Genomic DNA, 17,551 nt, shown 5'->3' with positions numbered 1-17,551 from the left:
AAGTGAAATATACCGTATACAAGGAGTCTTTGACCATATTGTTTGTCTTTCTAATTATAACGAGTTATATGGTTAACCATCTACCTTACTTTATTGTTCAAAGTCAGTTCTCCTTCTTTTCCTCATATTCTTCCAATATAATTATTTTAATTTTAAAAATAACTTCATATCAATAATTAAGTACTATTAAACAAATTATATTGAAAAAAATAAATATAAATATTAAGTAATATTAATTCCACACTTTTATTAATAAATGAAATCATCTTTGATTGAAATACAAAATTACTAAAGTACCAAATTTGGTACTCACCATATAATTATATATATATATATATTTTTTTAAAATTTTATGTTATTAAATCATAAGTACTAACATGAAATGAATTCATTTTATAGTAGTTTGTGTTCATCGAAGTACTAACACATATTCACATTCTTTTTTTTAGATTTTTTTTAACCTCTACTATTTAATCTTTATAATCAATTAAGCCATAATTTATTGGAACATAAACATATCAAAAGTAATAAATTACTAAATTTTGGTACTTATTAGATATTTATATATATATTTTTTAAATTTTATATCACTAAATCATAACTACTTACTTGACTAATTTTCTTTGTAGACTTTGTTGACTTTTGGTTATAAAAATAGTGTGACCAATTGACTTCAATTTAATTTTCAGTTTATTTTTTATATACACTTTTTTAATAAGTAATACACTTTTTAAATGGAACACAATAATAAGTAACTAAAGTAACTAAATATGGAGAAATAACAAATTTTGGTACTTACATTAATTAATTCATTGTAACCGCGAGTTTGATTCCCCACAACTATGTTTTTATTCAAAATTTATTGATATAATTTTCAATTATTTAATTTTAACATGGTTCGATTCCCCACAACCTACATAAAATTTATTTATAATTTAACTTTTATGATTTTACTTAGATTTCAATTTGGCATGACTATGCATAGTTAAATAAGATTAACTTATTATACACTTTTAATAATACTTATTAATAATTTCACCATATTTTGATTCTTTGCAATAATGTAATTAAAAAAATTATTTGTAATGTATCTTCTATAATTTCACTTGAATTTAATTATTATGACTACCTATAATTAAATATTATTTATTGCTATTCACACTTTATAGTATTTAATAAATTTTATAAAGTAAAACACTTTAAATTGTTAGTATTCTGAGGAATGATCTCTGTATAGTAATTAAAAAGTATATGTCGTTACGAGTATTTATAAACAAACCGCTTTAATATGATAAGTTTTCGTGATCATTTTTTTTTCTAGTCTTAATAATATTATGTTGGATAGATTTTTTTTTTGCTAAGTATGTATATATTGTAGAAACTAAGAAAAACAAGGGATATACCCAAGCTCTATGGCAGGCCATAAAGGGGACTATCTATAATCAATCTACAAGCAGATTGAATATAGAAAGTAATTAAAAACTATACTCAGGCCTAGTAGAAACTAGTTTAGAGAACCATAAAGAACTAGCTAATTATGCTTTGAAATCGACCACGATCCCATCAAAATGTTGTTGAGACCCAAAACAGCTTTTATCATGAGCCCGTGCCTTTCTTTCCCTCCAAATATGATAACAAAAGATCTGAAGGCAATATAAAGAAAGGGTACGAAGTAGCCTGTCTTCAATCGGTAAAACTAACTGCAGACAGTGAAGCCAAGAGTCACCCAAAATGTGCACATGCAAGAGAGTACGAATTTTCCAAAGAACGAAAACACTGTATGGACAATGTCTAAGAAGGTGATTGTCTGTCTCGAGACCTCCTATACACAAGTAACAAATCTGAGAAAAAGCAATGCCAAAACGAGCAAGGTGAGCAAAATTAGGGAGACGCCCGTGACAAGCCACCCATTGGTGGTGCGCATAACGATAGATTGTGAGTTTGTGCCAAACTGCAAGATCCCAACGTATTTCAGCTCCCCTGTTTCTGATAGAATCCCAAATATTCCATGTCTTGATCTTGATAGCATGAATGCCTGCCAAAAGTATCCTGTCTTCTCTATGAACATGCACAACCGGAAAGGAAAAATGTTCAAGCCATTGCCTTAGGAGAGGATCCACATGATGATGTCTAGAGTTGGGAGTTGGCAACGCCCAATGACCAGTTTGAAGCAGCACACCAATAGTAGCATTACTTGAAAGACCACATTGACGAATGATGGGAGATGTCAAAGTAGATACAAGACAGACCCCCTCCCACCAAGGATCAAACCACAACGAAGTATTGCATCCATTCTCTATGTCATAAGTGATGAACTACAATGCAATGTTATAAAGTTTGGGAACCTTTTTCCAGATCTAGGATGAGTCAGGAGGAATTTTCATTGTCCAGAAATGTTTGTTACGAAGAAGAGTAGCATTAACCCAAGTAGACCACAAACTAGAATTTTTTGTGACAACCTTGAGTAAGTGACCTATAATTTGAGCTCGATTCCAATCCACCATATTTTTAACACCAAGGCACCCTTCCTCCTTAGGGAGACAAACTATTGTCCAAGATATTTTAGCACCACCTTTCTGATTAATATTACTCCTCCACAAAAAAACGAGTCAACAAAGATCGGATATGTGCATGAACCGCTGTTGGAAGCAAAAAATGGTTGCACCGATAGGCCTCGATAGCATGTACAACAGAGTTTAGTAGGCGAACTCTTCCAGCAAAAGAGAGTAGCAGTGAAGTCCAATTATGAATTCTAGCAGTGATTTTATTAATCAGGGGAATGTAGTCATTCAAGCACAACTGACCATAAATTGAAGACACCCCAAGAAACTTAACTGGTAGACACCCTCTAGGAATAGCAAAATCATTATCAAACCAATCAAAATACTCGGGGGAAGCATTGCAGAAAAAACTATTGCTTTTGTGAATGCTTGGCTGAAGCCCACTCATAGACGAAAAGATAACAATATTATTCATGATATGCTTTACCGAATCAACATTTGCATGGGAAAAAAATAACACATCATCTGCAAAGAACATGTGAGTAATATTCAAGTGCTTGCATTTCCAATGATATTTGAAGGAAGGAGGCTTTGGCTTTAATAGACAACAGAGAACATTGATGCATATAGTGAAGAGATAAGGTGACAAATGATCACCTTGGCGAATTCCTTGCGCACCATCAAAATAACCGTGAACAATGTCATTAAGTTTGATAGAAAACTTTGTTGTGCAAATGCAAGCTTTAATCCAAGAGATAAAAGGGGATGAGAATCCCATTTTTTCCAAAGTAGCCAAAACAAAAGGCCATCGGAGAGATATAAATGTAGTATTTGATATTATATAGTTTAGGCCCGTACTTCACACATGTTACTAACTAGTATAATAGACTTTTGTATAATTTGTAAATTATTATAAAAAATAACAACTCTAGTTGACAAATAACAAATTTAAATTATTTATATTTATAGTTTATATAATTTTTTTAACCAAAAACTGGACCCAACATTATGTCGGTTTTGTAAATCACAAGGAGTTATGAAATACTTATTAGTTGAATGTAACTACATTGCATCAAATTTTCTTAAGTATTTATTGGATTATGTGATAAATTAATGGAATATTATGTGTTATTAAGGTTTTTTTTTTATAGAAGAGATATGAGAATAATTATGTTTTAAAATAATTAATTTTGTTGATTAAAAATATTAACACATTGCATAAGTAAATTTTGTTTTAGAGATATGACCAATAGATTATATCTTGATTAAGCTAATATGGAATGATGAGTTGGTTATTAGTTCCAATTAAAATGGCATATTTTCTAGTAAACAAATTAATTAATTAAAAAAATATCAAGTAAAGTATAATTATTTAATTACGAACTTAACAAAGTATATATCTCAGAAATCATTGTTCATAAATTAGCTAAGAGAATACCCTTCTATCATTAAATAATTTGTAAACTTTTATTAGATCTCAAACTACCGATCTTTTTGACTTAAAAATTAACCCACTAAAAGAAATATTGTCTAGAAGCCTTTTATCTAAATACACGGGTTGTTGATTCAACATCTAAAAGGGAGGCACTGGTGGAACAAAATTATTTGGCAAATCTACAGCAGGCCCTGCATTAAACAAAGAAAGACTAGTACCAACACTTCCTATCATGGTAAATGCCTGAGATATTAGTGGCTGAACCTCCTGCACCTGATTAGCACCGTTTGCTCCATTTTCCCGCTCTGCTGCCCGGTGCCTCTCCAATGGTATACGCTCAAATACCGTATTAGCAAAACTAGCCACCATCAAAATAACTGCACCTTTGGCAATCAGCGGACCTACCAATTTTCCCCCAAGAACCTGCCCTTGTGCTCGTGATAATAAGATCGATAGGCTCCCCAATCCTGGTGGAGCCGGGGGAGGAAGCACTGTCCCAGTAATCGATATAATCTCAAAAGCACCTGGCAGTGTAATAACGCCCCCATACAAGGAAGAAGAAGCATGCTGGTGGATGATAACATTCCAAAGTATCCCCTTCCCATTAAAGATACACACACCTCTGCCTCTCTGCATTGCATATGTGTTAAGGGTCTCCATTATGTCAGCGCCCGATGAAATTTCAAGAACGTGCGCCTCGAGAACATTTTAGCTCTCACAATTGTGGACAACAGGAGTCTTAGGCTTGTTTTTGGAGCCACAAGGATGGCCTCGTAGACAACTTTTTGGGAAAAAACCGCCACCCCCTGTAGAGTTGTTGTTCTGGGGATTGGTGTTGTTCAGGGGATTGGTTTCAAAATCAGATTGGTGCGGTTCTTGAGATGGGAGTAACTGTTTAACCATTTGGGAAGAGTCTTGGCTTTGGTTGTTATCGCCTTCCATCCCAAAATGTAACATAAAATTCTAGATCATTACCGATTTACTATATCACAGCAGGTTGGTAGTGCCTTATATTTATATGATTTAAAATACAGCTTTGATTTAAAACCGATTAGGCAATAATTATGGATTTCAAAATTATTTTATGTAGATATTAATAAGATATTGGAGTAAATTAATGACTAAATTAACAACTAAAATCCAATCGATTTTGACTAGTTTTTATTTTCTTTGATTTGTATGTCTCGGGTCTGTTACAAATATAGCAACTGACTAAATTGCTACTCATATATGGATTTTGTATATATTTACCTAGTGTCATACTGCTAGTTGCTTCACTATTAGTTACTAGGTTTTTGATTATTAGTTGCTAATTTTCTCGCAGGTGCACGGACAAACTCTAGTTGCATAATTAGGAGGCGTGTACCATACCCGTATCATGATTGTTAATTGCTAGTTATTTAGTGAAGTAATCTTTTAGCACGGGACATGCACATATATTAAATTACCAATTAGTTTCTATTAATGGGCTCATTTAAATATTTTGTACCAAGGATGAGTCTGGAGATATGTAGATTAGGAGACATCAATACTTTTATCTTTGTAATATGCATAATTCAGAAAATTTCAATATATCACTTTGCGCTTAGTTCTCGAGCTCATCTTATTTTATTTGTGTAATTTGAAATTGTAGGACAAAGTAATATTGTATTAGTTTCTACTGATTAATTTTTTTATGCAACAATTCAAAAATTTATGAAAAAGAAATGTTATTTACAAATGCTTCTTATTTATATCCAAAAAGAGTGGGGCATATACATGAGCAATGAAACCTAATATAATTTAAAAATTTATTTGAATTATAAAAATTTATATATATCATTTTTTGAGCTAATAAAATAAAATCTATTTACGAGTATAAATTATGATCTTCTTGGTGCCACATGGACCATACACAAGTTTACATGTGGCTCATCCGTAACATGCCATGTGGATCATCCTAGTTAACGAAGTTACTGACACATGCTGATTCACTATGATGACTTATGTGCGTGTGGGACCGTTAATATATTTACCTACCAATATACATTAGTGTAGGTAAATAGTCTTTCTTTACCAACTTTTACCTACCAACCACTACCAATATTATATTGGTATGTAAAACACTTTATTTACCAATAAAAGAGTTTTACCTATATTTAGAATTGGTAAGTAAATGTCAAATTTCTTGTAGTGATATTATACATGTGTTAATGATTAGCCATGATAAATATGATGATATTATATATGTTGATGATCTTCCATGATATATATGAAGATATTATGCATGTGTTGATGATCTGAGATTACTTCTATTATGATTAATTATGTATGGACAGAATAGGGGACTGGAAGATACTGTATGTATATGATACAATGATACAGACATGAAGAATCAAGCAGAAAGTTTCTGTTTTGATTATGATGTTTTTTTCAAAATTTTCAGCGGAGTTTGTTTTATAAAATAGTGTTTCATATATGTTCCACTTGATATGATTAATTAGAATAATAATAATAAGTTTATAATAAATTATATTAATATATGTTATTTAAGCATGGTGGATGGTTATGATCTTTAGACATTAGATTAATGTTTTTTAATTGTGATTTTAGTTTTTAAATACGACTTGCATGTCATTTTGATTCATGTAATATTAAATCTCGAATGTAACTCGAGTTCTTCTTGTAAGTTCATTAGATTAGTCTTTTATATTTTATTTATGTAATGTACCTGAAGACTTGAAGACTAGAAAAAGGAGTCCATTGAATATGATCCAAGAAAGCTATACAAGGAAGCAAATAAAGTAAGAAGACATATGATTTAATAGATAGTTGTATTTATTTACTTACCCACCTTAGATTGACCATGATCTTGATCATGAGATTGATGAATTTCATCAAAGGATGGTGCCATAACCTACCATGTTTATTTTATTGCACTTTACATATATCATGTGATGAATGAATCTGTAGAGTAGTTAGAATGATGTATGCTTAATTAGATTAGCAATGTATGTATATACTAGATAATTCACCCATGCAATGCCTGCTAAAGAAGATAAAATTTGTCACGATTCAAGATTTTAAAATTTAACAAACGAACATGAGATTCTTGTATTTTAGAAATACAGAATAAAAATAAGAATTTTCTTTATTTCTGATATGCGGCAATTTTGTCAAAAAGCGGGTACATTGAACTTGTAAGGTTGTGGGTTTTAAGAGAGACCGTTGTGACTCCCTCTCTACTGGGAAATTAAACCATTGACAAATATTGATTTGAAGTATATTATTCAAGGAACAATTGATAATCTCTTTATGATGGGATCATGATCGTTTTAATATTTACAAAACCCTAAAGCTCATATTAAGTTGTTCACATGCGTTGAAGTATATTAATACTTTCTGACTATTATGTTCGACTTAACTAAGTTACCACAATAGGATTGTGACTATTAGATAAATATGAACAAATGTTGTTCCATCGAACTCTCTAAGAGTTATATAGTTGATATAATTAACAAATACTGTCTATCTTATTGAATCATGTTTTAGGAGTAAAGCCAAAGCTAAACTAAAATGTTGTGAAATTTGGATCTTGGCTCACCAGAAAGGATATTGAAGATTTTCTTTCCTAATTAATAGTTAGGGCTATTGATTTGATAAAAATAGTAGGAGAAATATATTTTGAATATATATAAATAATCACTTGAACATAATCTAATGAGCATCTGTAGACTAATTCATTTTATCTATTTTAATATTATAGATATCAAACGGCAAACAACTCAAACAACTTCTCCGTGTGACCAGTCCTTGAGAAGGATAAGCTGACATGAACAAACTTCCTTGATTGGAAAAGGAACCAGAGGATAGTCCTCAGGAGGGAGCGAAAGTTCCATGTCATTAATGTTCCTCGCCCTGAACCCTTTCCTGAAGGTGCAATGTATGTTCAACAGGCTGCTTATCAAAAGCATATAGATGCTGACATGTATGTCACCTATTTGATGCTAGCGACTATGAGTCCTGAGCTTCAGAAACAATATGAGCATATGAATGCTTATATCATGATTGATCACCTTAAATGTATGTTTGAAGAACGGGCTCGTCAAGAGAGATTTGATACAAGCAAAGCTTTGTATGCATGCAAACAGGGTGATCGTGATTTGGTTGGACCGCATATTTTGAAGATGATTTAATATATGGAGTACCTTGCTACTACGGGTTCCAAGATTGGGACGGAAGCCTAGATAGATCTGATCTTACAATCTTTGAACAACAACTGTGCTCAATTTTTAATGAATTATAACATGAATGTGAGCAAGATACCTACCAAATTGTTGGCTATGTTAGAAACTGTCGAGACCAACATTCAGACGGTGTCTCCTGCTCCCATAATGATGGTGATCAAAGAGAGAGACAAAGGGAAAGGTAAATGGAAAGGCAAGAAGAGGATGTGATCCAAATCTGGTATTGCTCCCAAAACTTCTCCCAAATAGGCTTTGAAGCCTGGAGGCGATATTGCAAAGGGCGATACTTCTCACTATTGCAAGAAACCGGGTCATTGGAAGAGAAACTATCATGTTTTTTTGGAGGATCTGGAAAATAAGAAGGCTACCGGCGCTTCTGATTCATGTATTTATGGTATAGAAGTTAACTTTTCTACTTCTAGTTCATGGTTTTAGATAATGGATATGGTTCTCACATTTGTATAAATATGCAGGAACTGCAGGAAAGTAGTATATTGGCGAAGGGAGAAGTCGACCTACGTGTTGGGAATATAGTAAAGATTGGTACTTTAGCTGTAGGGACTTACCATTTATCATTACCCACCGGGCTTATTTTAGAACTAGATAATTATTTTTACGTGCCTGCGATTTGTAAAAACATTATTTCGGTTTCTTATTTGGATAAAAAAGGTTTTTCATTTTTGATTAAGAAAAATGTTTTTTCCTTTTTATTGAATAATGCTAGCTATGGGGTTGCACTTTTGTTTAATAGTTTATATGTTTTTGATCTTGATACTCATGTCTATAACATAAATAGTAATGATAATAAACGCAATAAGATGATAGACTCAAATCAAACTTACCTCTGGCATTGTCATTTAGGCCACATAAATGAGAAATGCATTTCTAAGTTACATTAAGATGGCTACCTGGATAAATTTGAATTATGAATCATACGAAGAATGCAAAGCTTGTCTCATTGGAAAAATGGCTAAAACTCCTTTTACCGGATAAGATGAAAGGGCCGCCGAATGTTTATGACTTATAAATAGTAATGTATATGGTCCAATGCGTATGATGGCAAGAGGTGGATTTTACTACTTCATTATGTTTATTGGTGATTTCAGTAGATATGGATATGTGTACCTTTTGAAGAACAAATCTGATTCTTTTGAAAAGTTTAAGACATACAAGGCAGAAGTGGAAAAGAAAACAGGGGAAAGTATAAAAGTTCTATGATTAGATCATGGAGGGGAATACTTAAGCCTCGAGTTTAAAGGTTTTCTGAAGGAGTGTGATATCGAATCACATCATACTCCTCCTGGAACGCCTCAATGGAACATAGTTTCTGAGAGGAGAAATCGTACCTTGTTGGACATGGTACGATCGATGATGAGTCTAAAGGATATTCCAATAAATTTCTGGGGTTATGCTCTGGAAACGGCTACATATACACTAAATCGAGTTCTAACTAAATCGGTTTAAAAGACTCCATATGAGATATGAACTGAGAAACGTCATAGCATGTCATTTATGAAAGTATGGGGATGCAAAGCATTTGTGAAACACTTGGTCTCTGACAAGCTAGGACCAAAATTAGATAAATGTTATTTTGTGGGATATCGTGAAGAAACAAAGGGTGTAGTTTATATAATTCTACTGAGAACCAAGTCTCTGTTGCTCGAATTGCTGTATTTTTTGAAATAGAGTTACTTTACAAGAAAAATAGTGGGAGGACTATAGATCTCGATGAAGATCAATATGTATAAAATATCATTGAACCAGAGTTGGAAAGTAGGCATGATGTACGTCAAGATGTTCATGCTCCAGAAACATAGGTTGGTCGTAGATCTAGTAGGGTTCGTCATGAGTGAGAGAGATATTATGGATTTTTATTGACTCAACATGATGATGTGATGCTTATAGACAATGATGAGCCTCTTATCTACCAAGAAGCTATGAACAGTCCATACTCCGAGAGATGACTAGAGGTCATGAAATCCGAGATGGAATCCATGTATCAAAATAAAGTATGGACTTTAGTTGATCCACCTGAAGGGATAAAACCTAAATGATGCAAGTGGGGTTTTAAGAAGAAAACTAAAATAGATGGTAAAGTACAGACCTATAAGGCATGACTAGTGGAAAAATGTTTCAAACAAATTCATGGTATAGACTATGATGAGACTTTTTCACCAGTTCCTATGGTCAAGTCCATTAGGATTTTGCTAGCAGTAGCTGCTCAATACTACTATGAGATTTGGAAAATGGATGTTAAAACCGCTTTCTTAAATGGTAGCCTTGAAGAAGATATATACATGATACAGCCTGAGGGTTTTTTCAATCCAAAGTTTGTTAAGATGGTCTGTAAGTTGCTTCGATCTATTTATGGATTGAAGCAAGCCTCAAGGAGATGGAATCATTCTTTTGATGAAACCATGAAAGAGTTGGCTTTATTCAAAAGGAAGATGAACCCTGTATTTACAAGAAGGTTACTGGGAGCCATGTGGAATTCCTAGTAATATATGTAGATGACATATTACTAATAGGGAATGACATACCTCCTCTACAGGCTATTAAGACTTGATTGGGAAATAGTTTCTCAATAGAGATAGATCGAGGAGGTTAATCGGCCTAAGTCTGAGTACATACATAGACAAAATATTGCATCGTTTTGGGATACAAGAGGCAAAAAGAGGATATGTCCCAATTTGTGATGGGATAGTGATCTCAAAAGATAACTGCCCTAAATCATTAGATGATAAGGGCTGTATGAGCAAAGTTCAATATGCTTCAGCTATTGGAATTTTTGTATGCGATTATATATAATCGTCCTGATATTTCGTATGCCTTGAGCATGATGAGTAGATACTAGTCTAATCCAGGTGCTGGACAACTATCAAGAATATTCTCAAGTACTTAAAGCAGACGAAAGATTTATTCTTACTGTATGGAGGAGATGAGAAGCTAGTTGTACTGGGTTACACTGATGGTAGCTTCCAGATAGATAGAGACGATTTAATATCTCAGTTACGTTTTATGTTTTTCCTTAATGGAGGTGTTGTAAGCTGGAAAAGTTTAAAATAAAAGAAATTAGCTGATTCTACAATGGAAGCTGAGTATATTGCTGCCAGTGAAGCAGCCAATGAGGCTGTTTGGATGCAGAAATTTATAACGGGACTTAGTGTGGTTCCATCGATCACATATCTAGTTGATCTTTATTGCGATAACAATGGAGCCATTGCACAGGCTAAAGAACCGAGGTCCCATTTCAAAGCAAAGTATATACTTAAAAGATATTACCTTTTTCTAGAGATTAATGAAAGACGAGATATACATATATATATAGTGCATATTGATGATAATATTGCAGACCCATTGACTAAGCTTTATCGCAGTAGAAGCACGGCGGTCATACTAGTTCCATGGGTATTAGATACATGAGTGATTGGCTCTAATGCAAGTTGAAGATTGTTAGCGTTTGTGCCCTAGAGACAACAATATTATATTTTGTTTATGATATTTGGATTATTAATGTTTATCTTCTATCGATTATTCTTTCATAATTTATTATATCTTAATTTACTTTGATAAAAATATTAGATTAATAAATATCCTTAGAATATCAGCCGTATTCATGATTATCTGATGGTAACCCGAAAAGGTATCAAGAAAGCCGAGGACTTCGTAGCCGGCCGTGGCATCTATCAGCTGGTCAATGCTCGACAAGAGGTAATGGTCTTTCAAACATGCTTTATTAAAGTTTGTGTAGTCTACAGACATCCTCCATTTATTATTTGCTTTCTTGACTGCGACTACATTAGCAAGCCAATCATAGTATTCAATCTCAATGAACTTGGCTTCCAATAACTTTTCAACCTCGGCTTCCATCAGTTTCTGTCATTCTGAGGCAAAGGTTCTCTTCTTTTGTCTCACGGGCTTGGCCTCGAGCTTCATATTAAGATAATGCTTACCTGTCTTCGGATCTAGCCCGTGCATGTCTTCGGGACCCCATGCGAAGAAGTCTTGGTATTGCCTTACCACTTGGATAGCCTTCTCCTTCAGGTCAGGTTCCATATTTTTTCCTATACGAACCATCTTTCCTGAACATCCAGCGTAGAGCTCGACCTCTCCCACTTCGGTCGCGTGCTCGGTAATTGGGCAAGACATGTCGGCTCCAAACTTCTTCAATACACGTTCTTTTCCCTTTTAAGTCATTCTCCTCGTACTCCTTGTCTTTGTCGAGGTCCTCCAGCATGATAATCCTCGTCATCTTCTGGTCCCCTCTCATCATACCAACCCCCTTTTCCGTGGGGAACTTCAGCTTGAGATGGGGTATGTACTCCATGACTTGGAAAACGGATAAGAAGGGTCAGCCAAAGAGTGGATTATACTGGCTTTCAACCCTCACAATATAGAACTTGACCTATATTTCAGCAGTACAAGGCAATTTAACGATAATAACAGGTAAAGTGATCGTACCTTCAGAGGGGATATGATGTCCGCCAAAGGCCCCGAGAGGTGTTTCGCGGCACGGTTCCATTTATTGTCCCGCTAGGTTCATCTTAGTGTATGTCCGATGGAACAAGATATTACAAATGGTTCCACATGAGGGCATATGGCATCCTCATAGTCCTCTTCGGTAAAGGAGAGGGGCATTGCCTTCCTTGCAAGGCTGAACTGACACATGTTATAAACTTGGGGGGCACCTCTTTCTGGAATTCTTGCTATCAAGAACGAGGGCACTACCACCTGAGATGGTCTTCACCTCTCCCTGATATCTTTCTTCGGTCCCTCTATTTCTTGCATCGTTCTGTTCCAGCTTGTCCCTCAGATCCCTAACAAACTTATTTAATTCTCTGGCCTTAATAATCTTCTCAATTATCTTCTTCAGGTGGAAGAATTCATCTGTATTATGCCCCTTATCCTGATGGTAGTCACAGTACTTGTCCGCATTCTTCTGGTGATCAGCCATTTTTATTTTGGCGAGATGGAAAAAGCATGTCTTTCCTTTAATCTCATGGAGAATCTTGGAGATCGACGCGTTAAGAGGTGTAAACGCGGTCAAATCTCCATCTCTTCACCTTTTCTGGCCCCGACCAGTCTATTTTTTATTATCATTCCTACGATCGTCCCTTCGGTCACGGTTGGACCCTAGAGAGTACTCACAAGACCGGACTACCTGCTCCGGTCCTCTCTTCGTGGCTCTCTATACCCTTCCAGAATTTCCATTTTCCTCCGAATGTTCTCACCCCTCGCATATATGTCATTAAGATATTTTGGGGGATAATCATAAAGAGATGATATGAGTTTTTTTATCTTTGATTGGGTCCAGTCCAGTGGTTAGATATCCCAAAGCCTTTGTCTTGTTCAGATCGGTGACCATGTCTGCTTCCTCCTTAAACCTGGCTAGGTAATCACCCAGGGACTCGTTTTTCCACTGCCTACATTGGATGAGAGTCTCATTATCTTTGTCTCTTCGGCATAGGTGTGAATAGTGCATATATAACTTTTCCTTCAACTGCTCATATGAATGGATCGAATATGGATGAAGCGATGTGTACCACATCGAAGCCCGTCTTTTCAGGTACGTCTTAAATATCTTACACAACATCGTCTGGATATGACCCACGCCAGTCATCAATAATTCATATTTGTCACAATTATCTTCAGGATCCCCCTCCCATTGAACTCATTCATTTTCAAAAAATGTTCTCTTCTCTTGGAAGAGGCCGATATGCCTCTATTTCTTAGGTCACAACCGGTTTACGGTTAAATTTCTTGTCCCCAAACATGGTCTTTTCTAGCATGGACAGCCTAGTATCGAATACATCACCTTCTCTTTCTTGGTCAAAGTCCAAAGTCAAAACAACTTTTGACATCTTCCTCCCGTGTTGTGAGTTAGAGTCCGTGGAATCATCTTCCTTAACGTGGACTCGTTTCTCTTTTCGAGTACTCTTAGCCCCTTTGGTTTCTTCGAGTGATGCTCTAAGCACTCTCTCCTCCAGTTTTAACTCTTCCCTTCGTAGCTTTATGACCTTGAGTTTCAGCGCATCGACTTCCCATTTTTTGGTCCTTTGTTCAGTCTCATCGGCCTATTTCGATTTTCCCTTTTGCTTTGGCGATCTTTTCTGCTCTCAGCTTTCTTAGCATCTCCTGTTCTTCAGGAGTTGGGACTATTTCGGCTTTCTCATCAAAATCAGCTCCCGTATTTCGAGGGGTAATCACAGATTGCATCGTAGGGTTATTTTTGGGATTGGTGAACTCCGGATGGCCCTGCTCAACGTTTCTTTTAGTCATCGTCTCTGATCTCAGGACTTAATCTCGTATTCCCACAAACGGCGCCAAATGTTATAACCAATTCTCTGCCAACTTGGTCTCCGTCCTGATGAATAAACTTCGGCCTACAAGAGATGAATGCGGTAGATGATCCCCCGATTCACCTCTGGTATGAAGATAAATTAATTGGTTTTTGTATGGATAATTCGGAATACAAGATATTAATTTAATCCGAGAGTGTGTGTTGACGAATGATTTTTTTTGTGTACATAACCTTAACCATCAACGTTACTCTCCAAACTTGTCGGTTCGTTACGTTTAGAGGGGGGATGTGGCAGTTGTGGCTATGAGACTGTGTCCTCATCTTTATTGGACAAACCGTCGTCCTCGTTATTGGGCCGACCATTCTTCTGCCCACGTAGTGCCTTATCTTCTTCGGCCCAAACACGTTATACGGGCCTAATAACAGTGAGCCTTCAACAGGCTATACTACACGAACTCAACTTCTTTGACTATTAGACTAGAATCTCATCAAAATAAATTGCCTTCTATGTTTGGTGACTTGTTAACTGGGCTCTGGGGTTTAAAGAGGACCTTTTGGAGAGACATATAATGGATTTTTTATAATTCATAATTTATAATAAGTTGAGTTTTTCGAAGTGGGTTATAGTACAAGACCTCATCTTCAACTATTAAAAACATAATTTTCCTTTTATGTTTGGTGGTTTTTTCGTCTACGATTTGAAGAGAACATTTTGGAGCCATCTATACTCTTTATTATCAAAATATTGAATTACCAAATTTGGTACAACTGTTAACACAAATTGACTTTGTCCTCTATCAATTAGTATCATGACCATATAATTGTTTTTAAAATATGATAATATTATTAAATCTCAACTATTAACAACTTCAATTCTCTGTAGACTTTATTTTCTATTAGTTAACTTTCATCTAAGCAACTCTTTACTTTTATTATATATAAAAACATTTTTAAGGAGCGGTATTAAACAAATTATACTGGAAAAAGATAATTATTTTAATTTCAAAGATAATTTTTTATCAATAATTAAGTAATATTAAACAAACTATATTGAAAAAGTTAAACAAATAATATTAAAAAGTGATTATTTTAATTTAAAAAACAACTTCTTATCAATAATTAACCTTTTTATATTATAAACAAGTGAAATATACCGTATACAAGGAGTCTTTGACCATATTGTTTGTCTTTCTAATTATAACGAGTTAGATGGTTAACCATCTACCTTACTTTATTGTTCAAAGTCAGTTCTCCTTCTTTTCCTCATAATCTTCCAAGATAATTATTTTAATTTTAAAAATAACTTCATATCAATAATTAAGTACTATTAAACAAATTATATTGAAAAAAATAAATATAAATATTAAGTAATATTAATTCCACACTTTTATTAATAAATGAAATCATCTTTGATTGAAATACAAAATTACTAAAGTACCAAATTTGGTACTCAACATATAATTATATATATATATTTTTAAAATTTTATGTTATTAAATCATAAGTACTAACATGAAATGAATTCATTTTATAGTAGTTTGTGTTCATCCAAGTACTAACACATATTGACATACTTTTTTTTAGATTTTTTTTAACCTCTACTATTTAATCTTTATAAACAATTAAGCCATAATTTATTGGAACATAAACATATCAAAAGTAATAAATTACTAAATTTTGGTACTTATTAGATATTTATATATATATTTTTTAAATTTTATATCACTAAATCATAACTACTTACTTTACTAATTTTCTTTGTAGACTTTGTTGACTTTTGGTTATAAAAATAGTGTGACCAATTGACTTCAATTTAATTTTTAGTTTATTTTTTATATACACTTTTTTAATAAGTAATACACTTTTTAAATGGAACACAACAATAAGTAACTAAAGTAACTAAATTGGGAGAAATAACAAATTTTGGTACTTACATTAATTAATTCATTGTAAGCCCGAGTTTGATTCCCCACAACTATGTTTTTATTCAAAATTTATTGATATAATTTTCAATTATTTAATTTTAACATGGTTCGATTCCCCACAACCTACATAAAATTTATTTATAATTTAACTTTTATGATTTTACTTAGATTTCAATTTGGCATGCCTATGCATAGTTAAATAAGATTAACTTATTATACACTTTTAATAATACTTATTAATAATTTCACCATATTTTGATTCTTTGCAATAATGTAATTAAAAAAAATTATTTGTAATGTATCTTCTATAATTTCACTTGAATTTAATTATTATGACTACCTATAATTAAATATTATTTATTGCTATTCACACTTTATAGTATTTAATAAATTTTATAAAGTAAAACACTTTAAATTGTTAGTATTCTGAGGAATGATCTCTGTATAGTAATTAAAAAGTATATGTCATTACGAGTATTTATAAACAAACCGCTTTAATATGATAAGTTTTCGTGATCATTTTTTTTTCTAGTCTTAATAATATTATGTTGGATAGGTTTTTTTTTTTGCTAAGTATGTATATATTGTAGAAACTAAGAAAAACAAGGGATATACCCAAGCTCTATGGCAGGCCATAAAGGGGACTATCTATAATCAATCTACAAGCAGATTGAATATAGAAAATAATCAAAAAATATACTCAGGCCTAGTAGAAACTAGTTTAGAGAACCATAAAGAACTAGCTAATTATGCTTTGAAATCGACCACGATCCCATCAAAATGTTGTTGAGACCCAAAACAGCTTTTATCATGAGCCCGTGCGTTTCTTTCCCTCCAAAAATGATAACAAAAGATCTGAAGGCAATATAAAGAAAGGGTACGAAGTAGCCTGTCTTCAATCGGTAAAACTAACTCCAGACAGTGAAGCCAAGAGTCACCCAAAATGTGCACATGCAAGAGAGTACGAATTTTCCAAAGAACGAAAACACTGTATGGACAATGTCTAAGACGGTGATTGTCCGTCTCGAGACCTCCTATACACAAGTAACAAATCTGAGAAAAAGCAATGCCAAAACGAGCAAGGCGAGCAAAATTAGGGAGACGCCCGTGACAAGCCACCCATTGGTGGTGCGCATAACGATAGATTGTGAGTTTGTGCCAAA

General features: G+C 33.7%; 2 protein-coding genes across 2 annotated transcripts; both read right to left on the bottom strand.

Moving 5' to 3' along the window:
* Window positions 1-1,535: 1,535 nt before the first annotated feature.
* Window positions 1,536-3,279, bottom strand: LOC141680742 (uncharacterized). The gene is made up of 2 exons (XM_074486879.1): window positions 2,638-3,279; window positions 1,536-2,315 (listed from the first exon to the last, which is right to left on the bottom strand). The coding sequence occupies exons 1-2, from the start codon at window positions 3,277-3,279 to the stop codon at window positions 1,536-1,538; spliced, it is 1,422 nt and encodes a 473-aa protein (XP_074342980.1).
* Window positions 3,280-4,074: 795 nt separating this feature from the next.
* On the bottom strand, window positions 4,075-4,596 carry LOC141680741 (AT-hook motif nuclear-localized protein 29-like). The gene has a single exon (XM_074486878.1). The coding sequence runs from the start codon at window positions 4,594-4,596 to the stop codon at window positions 4,075-4,077; it is 522 nt and encodes a 173-aa protein (XP_074342979.1).
* Window positions 4,597-17,551: the final 12,955 nt, after the last annotated feature.

This window comes from Apium graveolens, chromosome 8 (assembly GCF_009905375.1).
Source record: "Apium graveolens cultivar Ventura chromosome 8, ASM990537v1, whole genome shotgun sequence".
NCBI classification, from domain to species: Eukaryota; Viridiplantae; Streptophyta; class Magnoliopsida; order Apiales; family Apiaceae; genus Apium; species Apium graveolens.
The sequence above is the reverse complement of the archived record's forward strand: the minus strand, read 5'-3'. Positions and strand labels throughout refer to the sequence as shown.

Coding starts and splice junctions, on each gene's coding strand:
- LOC141680742 (XM_074486879.1), bottom strand. CDS start 3,279: ATGGGATTCTCATCCCCTTTTATCTCTTGGATTAAAGCTTGCATTTGC. Junction 2,316..2,637: donor ATTTTTTGCTTCCAACAGCG/GTTCATGCACAT, acceptor ATTGCATTGTAG/TTCATCACTTATGACATAGA.
- LOC141680741 (XM_074486878.1), bottom strand. CDS start 4,596: ATGGAGACCCTTAACACATATGCAATGCAGAGAGGCAGAGGTGTGTGT.